Source organism: Camelus ferus, chromosome 20 (genome assembly GCF_009834535.1).
Source record: "Camelus ferus isolate YT-003-E chromosome 20, BCGSAC_Cfer_1.0, whole genome shotgun sequence".
Lineage (NCBI taxonomy): Eukaryota > Metazoa > Chordata > Mammalia > Artiodactyla > Camelidae > Camelus > Camelus ferus.
Genome location: NC_045715.1, coordinates 38,072,073 through 38,089,361, shown reverse-complemented (window position 1 = coordinate 38,089,361; position 17,289 = coordinate 38,072,073). Strand labels below are relative to the sequence as shown.

Sequence of the window (17,289 nt, the reverse complement as noted above, 5' to 3'; positions counted from 1 at the left end):
ATGCCTCTGTTTCTCCAATTTTAAGATGATTTTGTTAAGGTGGACTTGCAAAAACATGTGAAAGATTTTTTACAGTTTTCAAAAACTGTGGCGTTTTGATACTGAACACAGTTTTTCTTTCATTTGTAATTTATTGGGGGAGAGGATTATGGAGGTGTGAGAGCCCACAGGACCAGAGAATCTTGGTGTTGAGAGATAACTGTTCCCCTCAGGGAAGGCTTGGTCCCTCCAGTTGGAAGGAGCCCACTGCCACCCAAAGCTGACCTTTCCTCTTATGAGCAGTTGCATCTTTTTGGATGGTTTTTCCTTATTGTGAACAGATAGATACCTGTCTCCGGGTCACCTTCCATGCTTTGGGCTGAACTGAACACAGAACTAGTCTGATCCTTTTGGGGGCTCCAAATACCTGGTAAGATCGTTGAGGGATGTTCCTCCAAGTGCCTGGGACCACGTTCCAGGGCCCTTGATGACACAGGCTTTGGGGCCCAAAGGACCAAGATGGAGATCCAGGCTCTGCCTTCTACTCACAGCATGACTGTGTATAAGAGACTTACCCTCCCTAAACATGTTTCCTTATTGGGTTCCAGAGTATTAAATAAGATAATGAGTGAAAATGCATCGTATGGCCGCTGACTGCAGTCACTCAGTAAGTGATGTGCAGAGTTAGAACTTGCTGGTTAAACTGAAAGGAAGGAAGTCTTGCAGAATGTCTTGGAGCTGAGCCAAGACTGCCTAGAATCCTAAGCCAGGCTGCTGGGGAAGTGAGCCTTTGATACTTACCTTGCAGAGCGTCTCAGCCAGCAGGAGGAGAAAGATGGTGAGGTCCTCCTCCCTGTGTCCCATTGGCGAGCCCTGTCGGCCCAGAAACAGAACACCAAGGAACACTCTAACCAGTGCACAATCTTTCTACCCTGCAGAATTTGTGTCCTAAACCCCAGTGCTCTCATTTCAGGGGCTGATGAACTGGGTCTTCCACCCAGAAAGAAACCTTTGACTTCCCTAACTCTCTGCCCAAAACCTTCTCCCTGATCAGATCCAGGAACCTTCCAGCCTCCCCTCCCTCTGACCTCTCTTCTCCAGCTCCATCAGATTCCCCATCCTCTTTGAGTTAAGGATCCCGCAAGTCTCCCCTCAAAGGAGAGACTGAGAACCAGTCTAGACCCCACCAAAAAGGCCCCCTCCCGCCTTTACTGTTTAAAGGTGGTTTCCAGTTGAGAGGCTGATTAAGAGTTATTTATTTGACATTGTGCTATATACCAGAAACTGACACATTGTAACTGACTATACTTCAATTTTAAAAGAAATAAAATAATTTTAAAAAGAGTTACTTATCTGATGAAAGAGTGCTTGAATTGCGTGATTCAGCTCGCTCTGAAAAAATTTTAAACAGAAACAAGCACATGATCCCCAAAGTTTTCCGTAAGTCATTTTGTCTTCAAGGGGTTAAACCCTTCCCCCCCCCCCCCCATTTTCCTTAACTGTTTTCTTCTGTTATCTCTTGATTTGTGAGAGGGATGGTTTTCCTGGGCATCCCTAAAATCAGATAACATGCCCTTGCTTTTTGACTTATTTCCAAATAGAAAATGAGTATGGAAGAATAGTCTTGGGCCATATCATGTATTTTTATACCCTATGCAAGAAGTGAGTTTTTGTACTTATCTAAGCAGTGGAATTTTAAATAAAATTGGATCTTCACTTATTCTGAATTTTTAAAACATTTTTTTATTGAAGTGTAGTTGATTTACAATGTTAGTTTCAGGCGTCCAGCAAAGTGATTCAGTTATACACATAGGTACATACATTTATATTCTTTTCAGATTCTTTTCCATTAGATGTTATTACAAGAAATTGAATATAGTTTCCTGTGCTATATACAGTGGTACACTTATTTGAAATTTTGATGTCTTTTTTTCAGTTTATATAAAATACAATCAATGATGCGATATGAAACCAGCTTTTGTGTTCACTGGATTGTGTGTTGAATGCCTAACCCAGGGGCACTTTTCTCGGCTTCCATCCACTGTGCTCAGGACTGAGGCAGGCAGACCACCTTGCTCTGAGGTCTTGTTGTCGGTCCGGCTTCCATGCTTCTCCAAGTGTCTATGAGGAAATGTGACGAGAGGTCACTTAGCTGGGTGCTGTCACCGTGTGCTTGGAATGGGGTGGGTTGGGTGGATCTGATCTGGTGAGAACAGGCCTGGACTGAGCAACACTTAAAAAAAAAAAAAGCCCTTATTTTGTGTTTCTTTGCAACTCTTCATTTTGAAAACATTTAGGTGTACAGAAAATTTGAAGGCAATCCGTGGTCCACTTTCAGAGTCTCCCAGTTGTCCCTAATGTGACTTTTGAGCTCAAAAAGAAATACAGACTCCCATCAAGGTTGTTACACTTTGTCTTTTTCCATTTAAACAGTCCCTGCTTCTGGGGTGTGTCTGTTTCCTGACATTGACCTTTTTCCTATTTTTTTTTGAGAAGTCCAGGATAATTATCTTGTAGAATGCCTCGCAGCCTGAATTTGTCTTACTGATTCCTCAGATGCTTTTTATTCTTTTGGTTAAATTTTTGGAAATATGCTTACAGAAATATTCATGAATCTCAAGCACGTGGGTTTGTGAAAGTCCACTGTCCAGCCTCTGGGATTCTAGAAGTCTGGCTACTTGAAAGCCCTAATCTCTGCACTTGTTTCTCGTCGCCCTTAGAGGATGCTGGGTGCAGAGGTAATTTCCTGCAGACCAGGGTGCTAAGCCTGGCCGGTTTCCAGGGGAGGCAGGTCCATTGTATCTACCTCAGCTCCCCCACCGGGGTTTCAGTTAGCGAAGTTATTGTTTAGTTCCCCTTCTAAAAATATCACATTATGTAATTATCCTGGCTTTAGGAGATTTGAGTTGTTTTTATACCATGTGAATGGGTTGGCATTTCGGAAAATCATTTTAAAGCTTTTGGTGATCTAATTCAATTGTTGAAACTGCCTTAATGGCTAGGTTGTAATGAGACACAATACATGGATTTTTGGTTTCTCACAACCTGGTGGGTTTTTTTTTTTGGTCTAGAGATCTAATGTCAGTCCAGAGGTGTCTCAGTCATATATATAATATATATATATATATATATATATATATATATATATATATATATATATATATATATATATATATATATATAACTTCTGTAGAGCACAGGGAACTATACTCAATATCTTAAAATAACCTTTAATGAAAAAGAATATGAAAACAAATATATGTATGTATATGCATGACAGGGACATGATGCTGTACACCAGAAATTGACACATTGTAACCGACTATACTTCAATTAAAAAGAAAAAAGATTTAATAGGGCTTTACATAGTTTAAAAAAAAAAAAGGCCAAATGTTAAAAACATGATGACCTAGCTCAGCTTTGTCTTTCTAGCGTAATTACCTTTCTTCTGAATACTCTGCACTCTTAACTGTTTCTCTTGGTCTCAGCACACACGCCACATGGTGATGATAGTTGATGGTGAAAATTAGGAGCTTAACCTGGGGTCAGTGGGTCAGTGAACCCCATAAAATCATATGCAGAGCTTGTGTGTGTTTGCTTATGTGTTTTGTGTCAACGAGAGGTTTCCCCAGATTTCATCAACTTTTCAGAGGTGTTAGTGAGCCCCCGAACAGTTAAAAACACCATCTTAGATAGTAACTTCCTCCCACAGCCTTTGAGATTTTTTTCTTTGATCCTTGATATAGTGTCTTTTTCTTTTTAGCCATCTTTTTGTGTCCTGTTTGTCTTGGATTAAAACACTGTAAGGAATAAAATTAAATTCATTAATAATATTAGTCATCACCCAGAGATCACTGCTGTTTACATGCTGGTAAATAGTTAACTACCGATCACCTGTCTACCTGTTTATCTGTAAATCATCTATCTGTCTATGCCTCCCCCTCACACATTCAAGGAATCATTCTTTAAAAAAAATTCCCATTAACATTTTTAAAAACTCTTAAAAAATTTTTTTTGTTGGGGGAGGGAGGTAATTAGGCTTTTTATTTATTTATTGACTTATATGGAGGTCCTGGGGATTGAACCCAGGACCTTGTGCATGCTAGGCACACACTCTACCCCTGAGCCGTACCCTCCCCATAAAGGAATCATTCTATGTGAACTCTTTTCACTTTGCTAAATGTAGCTCAATAACATTTTTGTTTAATTACTGCAGAGTAGTCCCTGGTATGGATATATTGTCCTTTATTTCACCAATCTCCTGTTGATGGACATATATTTATTTTAACAGGGACTTGGAGCTTCTGCTGGTCCCAAGGGCCGTCCTGCTTTGTCTTACTTTCCAAGCCCCAGATCAAAGTTAAGGCTCTGGACTTCGGGTTAGAGAACCTGGTTGCTTTTTCCAAAAGAAAGGAGAGCTATCCTCTTATACTCTTTTTAAAAATTTTTTGTTGACTTTTTTTATATGTATTTTCTTTGCAGATTCTTTTCCATTATATGTTATCACAAGAAATTGAATAGAGTTCCCTGTGCTCTACAGTAGGTCCTTGTTGTTTATCTATTTTATATACAGTAGTGTGGATCTGTTACTCCCCAACCCCTAATTTATCCCTCCCCGCCCTTTCCCCCTTGGTAACCATAGTTTGTTTTCTATGTCTGAGTCCTCTCACACTCACACTTACAACCTTTAAAGTAGTGACGTGAATCGGCAAGTCATTTCAAATCAATAAAGAATAGTTTTAGAGGATCAGTGGACTTCAAAGCAGTGTCATTTAAATCCATTCTCAATTTTCAAGGTTCCATTGGGCCTAATGGTGGATCATTTACCTTATATGTAAGAAGTGTTGATGACAGTTATTGTGGGGAAGAACTGAATAATGCTTTTAAAACTGAATAGTGCGAAAACACTTGAGTCATGTAGCTTGGGAGGGACTTTACCACATGTGCATCAGCATGATTTCCCTCTGTCTGTGTGTCTGTATTTCCCTCTGTGTTGCTGAAAGAGGTGTTGCTGGTTGTCTTGTTTCATTTCTCTTTTATCCATTTACCAAGGATACCTCCAGATGAGAAGGCGGCCCCAGCCAACACCCTTGGGTCCAGGGGAGTCCCTGTTCCCATCTGGCTACATGTGATGAATGGGTCTTATGTCATGGTATCAATCACATTTTGCTGTTCAATCAGCTGAGACTCTCCCATTAAAAACATTTACTCTCTCTACAAAAATCAGCCCCCAGTGGTTTTGGGAAAGGAGCAGTCCTTTCACAGTTACTCCCCACATCTGTCTGTAGAGGTAAACAATCAAATTACTATACTCACTGAAAGGGTGCAGGCAACTACAAGAAATTGAACCTCACGGATAAAGGATGACCTTACGTAAGGACAGGTAGGTAGGAAGCCACTTTCAGGAAGACAGAAGGCAACCAAGGGAACCCAATCACTTCTTGAGAAAGTCTTTAAGAATGTCCCCACTTTCCACGGATCCAGCCAACACAACCCCAGAGAGCTCAAGGTGAATTTTCAGCAAAGCCTGGAAAATAAAGTAGGTTGAAAGTAGCCTGCCGAGCCTGACTTGCTGCCACTCACCACTCTCTGGGGACTCCAGCGAATACAGAAAATCAATTTTACTTATTTATTTGCTGAATACATTATTGCCACGAGGAAAACACACAAAAGCTAAATAAATTAATTAGAGTAGCCAAAGTGATGACATGTCATGTAAAAGAAAATGGAAGACTGCTTTTGGAGGAAGGAGTAAACCTAAAGAGAAATTTTGGATGCTTTATTTTCCAGGAAATGTTATGTGTACTTTTAAAATGACGGTGTTATATAAAATAGATAAATGACAAGGTCCTACGGTATAGCACAGGGAGCTAGCTATATTCAATGCCTCGTAATAGCCTGTAATGAAAAAGAATCTGAAAGGGAATGTGTATGTGTGTATATATATATATATATATATATAAATACAAAACTGAATCACTATGCTGTACACCTGAAATTAACACATTATAAACTGACTAGACTTCAATAAAAAATCAGAAGTTAAAAAAGATGGTGGTGTTGACAGTGCATAGGGACATGGCTGAATAGACCAAGGTGAGGTCCCAGTTCACTTACGCTCTGTTCCACCTGCCTTGGGATGTTGTCACACGGCCTGTTTTTTGCTGCCGTTGTCACTGGTCTGGTGAGCAGCCCAGGGTTTCTGCTCCAATCGGAGCAGCCCGCACTGGCTCCTGCCTGCCACTCGCTTCTTAGGGACCTGAGGCGTTTCAGGAATTCCAGTTTGCTTCCTGAGCGTGAGCCTCAGCAGAGCTCTCCATGGGAAAGTGGCGATTTCCCTTGGGTGCTTGATCTTACTGAGAACCCCGTCCACAGCACAGACCGTCAGCATCCTTGTTTCCATGGTAAGCCGGCGGCCCCCTAAATCATCACAAACTTAACCCCACCGAGGAGGAAGGAACGACGTCTGGGTGCCTTTTCCCCTGCGGGGACACAGCCCTTTGATGTGAGGTAACGCCCTGCAGAGCTGCTCCTGCTGCTCCGTGGAGGGAGGACCGGGCGCGGGCACAGCACGAGGGTCAGAGCACCGTGTTTCTCGGTTCACCGTGTAAGGACCTGGGGCGGAGAGGAGCTGTTTCCTGTCACTGCACTGCATCATTCTCATTTACATCACTGGCAGCTGTTCCTTTGCTAGAAGTTTAAATTATCCCAAGAACTCTAAACTGAGTTCAGATGTTTGTTTATTGGCACTGCCTTCGGATTCTGCCTTTTGTGTCCTCCGGGTCTTAAGAAAAGGCTCTTCTGGCAATCGGTCCTTCCTCCCTCCTCGCGCCGCTCGGGGTACCAGCTTTCTCTCACGAAGAAAATCCAATAAAGAGGACGTAGAGGCTCAGACCTGGTCAGAGGGGAGACTCCGGGGTGGGGGAGGCAATTGGAACGGAAAGGAATTGGGACCCGACATCCTGCATTTGTGCTTTGTTTTTGAGACTTGGAGTGAGTTGCGCTAATGAATTAACCAGCAGTCTAGTGATGGAAAATGTGTGTCCCGGCCGGGTGGGGGAGCCAGATACTATAGATTCGGCACAGGAAGGCTGTTGATTCTGGCTTCATTGTTGGGCCAGTCATTTGTGAGCCGGTGGCCGGACCCACAGGCCACACACTTGTGTGTGAATCGTCCATGAATCGGAACCGCCCCGGTGTCGTGGCTGGTGTCGGCGCGGCGGCGGAGGGGAGATGGTGAGCCCTGGGCGTCCGCCCCGGGGTGGGGACCCCCTCCGCGCAGGGGATGGTGCGGGACGCCGGACTCGGCGTGGGGGCCGGGACGGGGCTGCTGAAACGCACGGGCAGACGCGAGTGTCTGGCTGCTGACTCTTGTTTTCCGTGTCGTCCTCTGTAGAGTTCCGGCAACGCGTCCTATCGCTGTTCCATGTCTTCCTCTGCGGATTTTTCCGACGAGGATGATTTCAGTCAGAAATCCGGCTCTGCATCTCCAGCTCCCGGAGACACCTTACCCTGGAATTTGCCTAAACATGAGAGATCGAAGAGAAAGATCCACGGGGGCTCGGTGCTGGACCCCGCGGAGAGAGCAGTGCTCAGGATAGCAGGTAAGAGCCTTGGGGTGGGGAGGGGATGGAGCCCGGGGGGAGGGGGAGATTTGCGGAAATTTACCCATCTGCTCCCGGGGGAGGGGGGCCGGGGAGGGGGGGCCGTATCTGGCTGGGAGCTGAGGCGCCGGGCAGAGATCTGTGCTCAAGGTGGGTGGAGGGGAGGAGGGCCATGTTTACTCTATGTCCCGATTTATCGAAAGAGCGATTTGCGCTGCCTGCTGGTGACTAAGCTGTTTGGCCCTGTCTTCTGGTTGGATGAATCGATATTTTGGAAATGTAAGGGGATATTGACAGGCATCTGCATTAAAGTTTCCTCTATATGTGCAGTAGCCATCGTGACAATCTTAAAGTATTCACTCAGTGATTCCCAGTGTGTTTGCTGGAAGCTTCGTTTCCACTCTTGCCCAGGAACACTGACCAGATTCAGAGTAGGGGTAGATCCCCGGGTTCTGGTACCCAGGACTGCAGAGGGTGTTCTAGCAACCTAGATGCTGTTTCTGGGTGGGTTTTTTTTTTTTTTTTTTTTAAATGTAACATCTCTGTCAGCATCCTGTTCGTAGCAGCTTCTGTTCTGGTGCTTTTGAGAGTTTAGCCATCCTGCATTCCTGATTAATTAATATATGGGAGGCGCCAGTGTTTCTGTTGTTACCCGGTGTTCCCTTGCGCTGGCTGTAAGTCCCAGAAGTGATGGCTTGTTCTACCCAGCTGAAAGATGAGCCCCTGTGGAAATCAATCCTCCAGCCTGCGGTGCCTGGGTGCTTTGTGTGTCTGTGATCTGCGCGTGCGACTTGCGTTCTGGGGTGGCTCTCCCTCCCTCAATGATTGTTTTCCCCCAGGCATGGTAATGGATAGGTTGGGGTGTGTTTTTTGGGGCTCTCTTGCAAAGGCCAAAGGCCAAACACCAAAGGCCTGGTGTTTATCAGAGTTGGTTTTTGCAGCAGATCTGGCCCCCCACACACTCCCCGCCCACCGCCCTCTCCCAGTCTCGACTCTGGAGCCCTTCCCACCCAGTTTCTGCCTCCCACCATGATGCACACTTGGTACCTGTCTTCCTTCCGGGGGGCTGGAGGGGACTAGCTCAGATCCCAGCCACCATGGCGGCTGAGAGTCCCCCTAGCGTCCCCACCGTGGGGTTTTCTGATTCCGGGAAAAACAAACAGCGCCCAGGCAGCCAGTCTCTAGTCTGGGTTTCTGGGGCAACAGCCTTGAGTTTCTTCTGGCTTCTGTTGTGAGATGCTGGCTGGTCTCACCCCAGGCCTTTGAAGAGGTGGGTGGCACCGGAGTGGGGGATGGAGACAGTCTGGGAGCCAAGTGAGAGTGAGGGGGTGGCCTGGGAGAGAGGGGAGAGCTGGGTGAGTACCAGAAAATGTTTAGTCACCCAGGCCTTACTCCTGGCCCTGTCAGGATACCCTCGCAGGGGAGAGGAGGAAACAGTGCGGGTACCAGGTATCTGCCTCAGCGGAAAGGGAAGATGGTGAAAGCAGGGTGATGGGAAGTTACTGGGCTTTGTAAAAAGCCTGGGCCATCAAGACAGGATGCTTGTTCTTGGCATTTTTAATGGAAAGAAGAAGGTTCTCCTGGCCTGAGTGTTTAGATGGAGGTGGGAGGGATGGAGAGTTTGCTTTTGCTTCTGGTAGTGAAGGAGGGGCTCTTTTTAAAAATTTTTTTTTAGTTTTTAAAAATATTGTTTGTGGGGGCAGGTAATTAGGTTCATTTATTTATCTGTTTATTTGAATGGAGGGAATGGGGATTGAACCCAGGACCTCATGCATGCTAGGCATGCGCTCTACCACTGAGCCAAACCCTCCCCCTGAAGGAAGGGCTCTGAGAGAAGGAAGGGGAGGTGTTTGTTGGGGGAATGAGATCATATAAACTACTAGACAGACTCATGAGAAGCTGCTGGCACTAGGGTCAGAATCCCGTCGGTGGAGAGGGAGTGTAGGAATGGGGGGTTCTGATGGGGTGCAGTGGACAAACGGGCTGTAGGCTACGTGAGGGCAGGGGCCACATCTTCCTCATTGTAAAACGTTTGCCATGAAATCAGTGGTGCACTTGCGACCTCAAGAGTTTCGTAGTTTGGAGATTATATTTATTCTTCAAAAAATAGAACTGAACAAAACCCCACAAACAGAATGAGCAGCCCTGGTATGGAAGGGTACTACTCACCTTGTTTAAAATAAATATTGGCAAATTGACTGCATAAATCATAACAATAATTACACATGGAATGTACACTCAGGGGCCAGGCTACAAATATCTGTTTAATCATAACATGGCTAAAATATGAAATTCAGATATATTAGGTGTTAAATTTGCCACAGGTCACCCAGCATGAGGGAACAGGGCATCTGAGGGAATTTCATGCTGTGAAAACATACCACGAAGACTTCAACTTCTAATTTTATTAGACATGTTCACATTTTGCCTGAAACTCAGCCCGCCTGTGAAGTTCATCCCTAGTAAGAGACGGGGTGAGGGTACAAAATGATGTGAGGATGTCCGTAGTGTTTGTTACTTGGTAAGAAAGTAATTGAAAGTTTGAGATTCTTATTTGTCGCTTAGGTTGTAAAAATAGAATTGAAGGTGCTAGTGTCTAGAGTCAGAAAGACCATGTGGTCTGTGGGATTCCGTCAGTCACTCACGTTTAATACATATTTATTGAGCCCGTGGAATAAAATGAAGATAAGCACAGAATTCTGCCTTTAAATAAGTCCTAGTCTAACCTGACAAGGGATGTGCTGGGAGCCAGTTACAAAGAGATCATTTGTGATGTGATGGCTGTGAGGACCTGTATTAAAAGAACTCAGAGGAGGGTCTGATTAACTTGCTGGAGTGGGGAGGCGAGGGAGGCTCCAGAAAGGCTCTGAGGGGACCATCACTTGAGGTGCGGTTGACGGAGTTAGGGTGAAAGGGAGGGTCACTTCAGAGGGATGGGGCTCCAGGACACAGTAGGAAAATGGGCTCAGATGGAAACTGCAAGTCATCAGTGGGGGACATGTAGGGGATAGCGGGAACGGCGAGGATGCTTTCGGGCCATTCTGAGGAGACTGGACGCTTTATGCTGTCAGTGGTGGGAAATCACTGAACAATTTTTAAGCAGTGCAATGACATCATCAGATTTACATTTCAGAAAGTCTTACTGATGATGGGGTCACACATCGGATACTTTATAGTTTTAAAAGCGCTTTTGCATTTATTTTCGTGTCTTTATTTAAAAATCAGAGTCTCTCATAAATGCCCTTCTAGCCTCTCGGGGTCAAGGTGAGAATGATGTGATAAAATGTAAGGATAGGGCTTTGTGGTACCCATTGTATAAATGCCTTTAACATAACAATATAACAGATCTGCTATTTTTATCTACAGGGTATTGTAAGTTGGGTTTTTCAGTCTGGAAGTGCCTGTAAAGGTACATGGTTTGATAGTGACAGTGCTGTTTTAAAACTTGGGTCTTTGTCCCATGTGAATCCTTTGACATTAGAATTGAGGGATCTTAGACTGAGTCAGATTTTGAACTTTAATTGTTTTGTTTTCTTGGACAACTTACTGAACACTTCTCAGCTTCATTTTCTCTATCAAAGGGTTGTGGTTGTGGTGATTAAACAAAGTAGTTAATGCAAAATATTTTGCAAATTCTTTGGCTCATGGAAGATGCTCTGTTGGTGAGAGTTGACTGTGATGGCAAATGTTCTCAGAAGCACCTAATATGTTACCTTGTTTAGGCTCCCAACAACCCCAGGAAGTAGGTACTGTTATCTTCTCCATTTTTCAGCCCCGAGGTCTGCTGAGAGCGAAGACTCTCCCCAAGGTCGTAGGAAGTGGCAGAGTTAGAATCCGAATTCAGGCAGTCTTGGCTCCAGAGGCCTACCTCTTAACTGCCCTGCCTTCGCTGCTTCCCTGAAAATACACTGTTACTATTAGCAGATTGATCCAGTATCATCACTCCAAAATGCATGGAGTAAAGGCTGTTTGTACCGACAGTGCCATATGCTGCTTCTGTTCATTTTGACTGGTTCCTTGAATGGACAGTTAACATCACTTAAGTGTGCTGTGATTATACTCATAAAACTGGGCGCTACTGGGTGTCAGTTTCTGATGAAGGCTCAGACTGGGCCCTCAGTGACCTTACTCATTTTGAGGGAGACAGTTTTGAGATCCGTGTTTATACATGTGTGGGCTGTATATGGAGTGACTCTTTGGGACCTTATTGCTAACCCTATAATTTCAAGGAAGTGTCCAGGACGAAGCGTATTTATTACTTCGTGAACTAATGCGTACAGAAATGTGTGCCAAGTTGCAGGAAAACTCCAGTGATCCTAAAGGCTGCATGGGACGTGGGGTCAGACTCAGATCATGAACCAGTGGCCAGGACAGAAAAGAGAGGTGTGGTCTTGCTTCCTCTGGAGTAACCAAAATGGGCCAATTGCTGATAAGAAGTAAAGCTCTTGATTCTAACTTAAGTAAGTTTTATTCACGTGTATACCGTTTTTTTTAGAGGACTCATTCCCATCGAAGAGTTAATGAAAGGTGATTGATTCACAACATTGACAAAGACAAAAGAATCACCAAGGACAAAAGGTCAGGACTTATGAAGGGAAGAAGTAGAGAGGGAGATGTGGGCGGAGGTGAAGTTGTCAGAAGTCAGAGGCCAACAATGGCTCTTCTAATAATAATAAACAGCTAACATGTCTGAGTACCAGTCTGTTTCTCCAGGGGACCCTTAAACTCACCACTTCAGTATGTGATGTGCCAAAGTGAAGGGAACTGTACCCATTTTACTCACATTCAGTGGATACCAGGGCAGTGTGGAGTGAGTAATGGTAGGGATAAAGGGGGAGGTGACAGAGTAAGCCCGGGTGTTGGGAATCGACCCGGGCTGTGGCTGCCTTCCCGGAGCGCGCGGCAGATGCGCCGCCCGGCTCTGGGGGGCGGAAGGGAGGGACCGCGTCTGGTCTCCGGGTCGCGGGGCTGCGGGGCGCGCAGGCGCCCCCGGGCTGTCAGGCCTGCCGTGCGAGGCCACCTGCAGAGGCCCCCCCCACCCCCGCCCCACTGCCCGCCCGTCCCTAGATGCGCCCAGGGCGCGGACCCCCGGCCCTCCTCGCTCCGCGCTGCCGCAGTGACCCGGTCCTTCTGTGACACCGGCTGGTGGCTGCGCACGCCAGTGGCGGCGACCCGCGGCTTTGTTTCCCAGGCACCTGTTGTGGGTCCCAAATAGAAACCTTGCCCCTGGGATCCGGGCCGGCCGGCCAGTGTCCGGGGTGGGCGGGCTTGGCCGCGCGGTGGACCCGGTGGGCGGGCCGGGGAGGGGGCCCGGCGCCGCGGTGCTGCCTGCGGGAGGGGCCGGGCGACGCGGGTCGGAGCCGAGCCAGCCGGGGCGCTGACCGCCGCTTCGCCCCCTCCCTTCCGCCCACCCTCCTCCCTCCCTCCCTTCGGGGCGCGGGCGAGTGTCTGCGGCGCGGCGGCCAGGAAATGCCGCAGATGCGCCGCGCGGCATCCCGGGCGGAGGCAGAGCGCGCGTCCTCCCGGCCCCGAGCAGGCTCCCAGCGCAGGGCCAGGCTGGCGGCCGCTTTGGCCTCCGAGGATCCCGGCTCCCGCTGTCCCCCGCCCGCCCCCGCCGGCCTCCAGGCTCCTCCGCGCGGCGTGGCGCTGCTGGTCGCCGCCCCTGGGCTCGCCGAGATTGGCCGCTGCTGAAACCCGAGAGGGACGGTGGCTCCCAGCGGCCGGGCGGCCCGGCACCCGCGGCCAGCCAGGGGGCCTGGGCGTCTCCTTGGCCGGTTCCGGCGTGCGCGGCCCCCCGCGGCCCCGGCTCTGCGTCCCTGGCTCTGCGCCCCATCAGCCTGCCTGCCTTCCGCTTTTCCATTCCCAAGGCTGCGTCTTGCTGACTGCGATACTGTCCGGGGTTACGAGTGGGAGAGGGGAATCGGCCAGTCATCGCTTAGATAAACTTGGGCATGGCGGGGTACCTCTCCCCAGCCGCTTACCTGTACGTGGAGGAGCAGGAGTACCTCCAGGCCTACGAGGATGTCCTGGAAAGGTACAAAGGTATGTGCTCCCCCCGTGCTCGGGCGGTGGGGCTTGGCACCGGCGAGCGGGTGACCGTTGCCTCTGCTTAACCTGAGCCACCACTGCTTGGGCACAAGTAAACAGGTGTCTGGGCCAGTCTTGAGAATGGACCAGGTCTTTTTTGGATGGAATTCAGTGCCCCGAGGCAGGGAGGGTGGTAGGGTGGGCGTCGGTCCGGAGACGCCCTAGGATGGGCAATACAGCGCGGGGGAGGGGTTCGATTTCTAAGAAGCACGTTGCATTTTCTCTGCCTTGCAAAAGCTTTTAAGCACTACGCATAATCATAATTCTTCCTGGGAGGGTGGGTACGGTTAATTCTCCGTGGGATTACTAAGGCATTGCTGCCCTTGCTTGGTATGGAGTATTGGTTAACCCTATCAAAAGGGTTCTTGGGGTCTTAAATAAATGACTGTTTCACCACTGAGAGCATCATCGAATCATTTTTCTTAAAATGGCATTATTTGAAAAAACTTTATGACTTGTGACTGTATATCTATTCTTACACATCATAAATATTATTTGATGGTGTGATGGATGAAAGACTTTAGTCAGTGAGTCTCTTGGAAATTTCATCGTGAAGGAGGATGTTTTGAGATATTTTTCCGCCTATCCTTTATGTTGAGGAAATTCTATGCCAACCTGATAAATATTGATATTTTAGTATTATGTTTATTGTGACTTCATAGTTAAATAAAACCTTAGACAAAGTGTACCTTCTCATCTTGAAGTCTTTTTGTCTCTGGAAATTATTTTTCAGTGTGTGCAGACGGTCTCCTTACTGTGGCTTGGGAAGGGTCCACACCCAGGGGCCTTAATATGTTCATGGTGAATAGTGACTTATTTCATAGGTTGGATTCCAGTGATTTTGCATCTTTTGAATATTTGCTATGGTTTTAAGAAACTCAATTTCTGTAAATTGAATGGAGATTATATGGTTAAAAATGCATGTTTTCTGCTAGTAGAAAGTAGAAACACAGAATTCTGTACTGAATAATTAAATTCCAGATCCTCCAGAAGTGCAACATCTGCCTACAAATTTAGTTCATCTTCTTCCAGAACATGTTTTATTATCGATATTCTTTTAACCCATGTACAATTCTGTAAACAGCACAATCAGAATTCCTTTGTGCTAAGACTCTGGTGTGTAATATCGCCACTGAACAAGTGCTATGATATTTTAGGCGAACACACATTTGTAGCATCTGTGTGTGTGTGTTCACGTGCAGTGCACTCATATTCACATCTGTCTGTCCATTTTAAAATAAAGTTCTCAATCAGTTGTCCCAGAACTTTAAAAATGAGCAACATTGCAATATACTAATATACTAATAAGCTTTAGGGAAGACGTATACCATGCTCTTTAAGGTCAGAAAGGAAAAAGTCCTGAGAGTTCTAAAGTATATACGTGTTTTACTTTTGAAAACAATCCTAGCTGTATGAATTTTTGTCCCATGAAGTTTTAGCTCAGTGACAGGTGGGTGATTTCAGGTGACTTTGCAAACAGAAATAACTGAAGTGCTGATTTGACTGGTCTTGAGGAAGCGGACGTTTTATAAAAGCTTGTTATTTGCCTTTGGAAATAAAAGGAAACTAAAGATCTGAAGGCCATGGCCATTTTGACTACACTTCTTTTTAATTGTAACTGAATGATCAGTATCACACTGAAACGTACGCTTTTCCAAACATATAGTCCCAGGTTTCACTGAAAAAGTCAGGGTTGTTTCCTTCATTTTCTCTGCGGTTTTAAAATGCTGAGGTCATGGATTTGTGCTTGGCTTTATAGCTGTGGTATGTTTCATTTGGTGTTGGGCAGGAAGGTAAGAGTAGTGGCCAGTGTATTACTTGAAAAGCTGGAGACCTGGAAAAATCATTGTTTCCCGATGTGTTTTGAAGCCGGTTATGATTTCCCATCAGTGTCCAGTCCGATGACTTCACTGCAGTGCCTGTTATCCTGGTGACTCGCTGTGGGGCTGATCTAATCAGAAAAGAATGGTAGGCTTTGAATAGGGAGTGTCAGTTCACGAACCTCCCAAAGTACGGTGGTTCCCTTTTCTGAAATCCTGCATTGTTCAAAACATTTTACATTCCTATTTGGACTGAGGAGAGGTTATTTTGATTTTTATCCCTGACAGAGTTCCTTGGTTACAGAATGACTTTGCATTTGGCTGGAGTATTATCAGGTTGCCAAGTTACCCTTATGCCCCAGCTGTTGAATGTGTAAGTGGTGGAGTCAGCTGGAACACATTCAGAACCCGTCTGTCAGAAATGTCAGAATTACGATAATCTATAATGTTGGTGATTATGAACGTGAGGTTTAGAAGTTGAGAGCTTTCTTGGGCTTTGGACCTAGCCTTCCATAGAAAGGCAAGAACTCTGGCGAGCCAGTGAGCCCTAATTATTTATGGTGTGGTCTATTCTTGTGTCTTGCTTTCGTCCTTTACTTCTAAGTGAAAATAGGCAACTGTTTGTTGAATGAGAATAACACAGAAAGAGCTATTTGCGACAGAAGGATGCAGTGTTCTAATTCATATTCCAGTCCTCTTATAAAGTATATTCGCAGGCAGGCTATTCAGGGCATCTGATTAAAAAAAAAGTCACATTACTTCAGCTGATACCACAATCAGGGTGAATAAACACGTTTATTTACAAATAAAACATTTCTTTATGATTGTTTATGCTAGAAATTGCCCATGTCAATGGCTTTTCTTTTATATCTATAGTGAATTATCCAGTGTATTTACCATGAGTTACAAAATATTTTCAGTTGCTTAACATGGAAGATATAGAACATCCTTCTTGTCTCACCTGTCAGGATGAGGAAACTAATTATTATATATTATTAAATTATTAATATTAAATAGCTTTCACTTTAATCTATGAAAGTCTGCTGTTTGAGTCTTATTAGAAGATTTCATTTCCTCAACACTTTGGTACTTTTTAAAATTGATGTTAAGTGTGAAAATGAGATCATTAGTGTGAACTCAGTAAATTTTCTTCTGTACATTTTAGACTTCGCTAAAAAAGAAGGAAGATTATTTTGGTCTAACTGAATGAATATTTTTCCATTGACCCTGAAATTAATCAGTTACCCCCGGATGACTATAAAAAGTGTTTGGTTATTATTCTCCATGGAAATTGACTGGCAGATTTCTTACTTATTTATGATTATACACACAGATCTCACCAAAAAACCCTCTTCGATTAAGAAAAAATGGAACATTTTCTGTTTTTCATGCAAACGTTGAATAATTGCTTTAGGCCCTTCTCTCATTAGGGCTATGTAATTCTGCTTTTGTGCCTGGTGTCAAAAGGAACTGAGAGCTATTCCAGCCATAGTTTGCATTTTCAGTTCAATTTTACAGCCTGTGTAGATATGTGAATAGTAAAAATCTGGTCTTTTTATCGTGTAAACTAACTCTGGTGCCAGTTGACTTGAAAGCTGGTATATAAAGTTTTCCAGAAATTTTCTCCCCTTTGCACAGTGTGACCTTGGTGGTTTTCAGCTGGCTTCAGGATTCTGCAAAAACTTGCTTTCAGATTTCATCTGCTTGTGTGGCTTTATAGTCAGTTGTGTAATAAGTGACCTTCAACTGGGCTATGCCATGATAGTGTTACATGGTAGCTGGTTATAACAGTATTAATC

The 17,289-nt window shown here is 45.5% G+C and overlaps 1 protein-coding gene across 1 annotated transcript in view; it reads left to right on the top strand.

Annotated features, from left to right (window-relative positions):
• The window catches only part of DST (dystonin), a 436,433-nt gene that overhangs the window by 74,219 nt on the left and 344,925 nt on the right, over positions 1-17,289 (top strand). Inside the window, 1 exon segment of the mRNA XM_032463323.1 lies at positions 7,376-7,583. Coding sequence (XP_032319214.1) covers positions 7,376-7,583 — 208 coding nt within the window.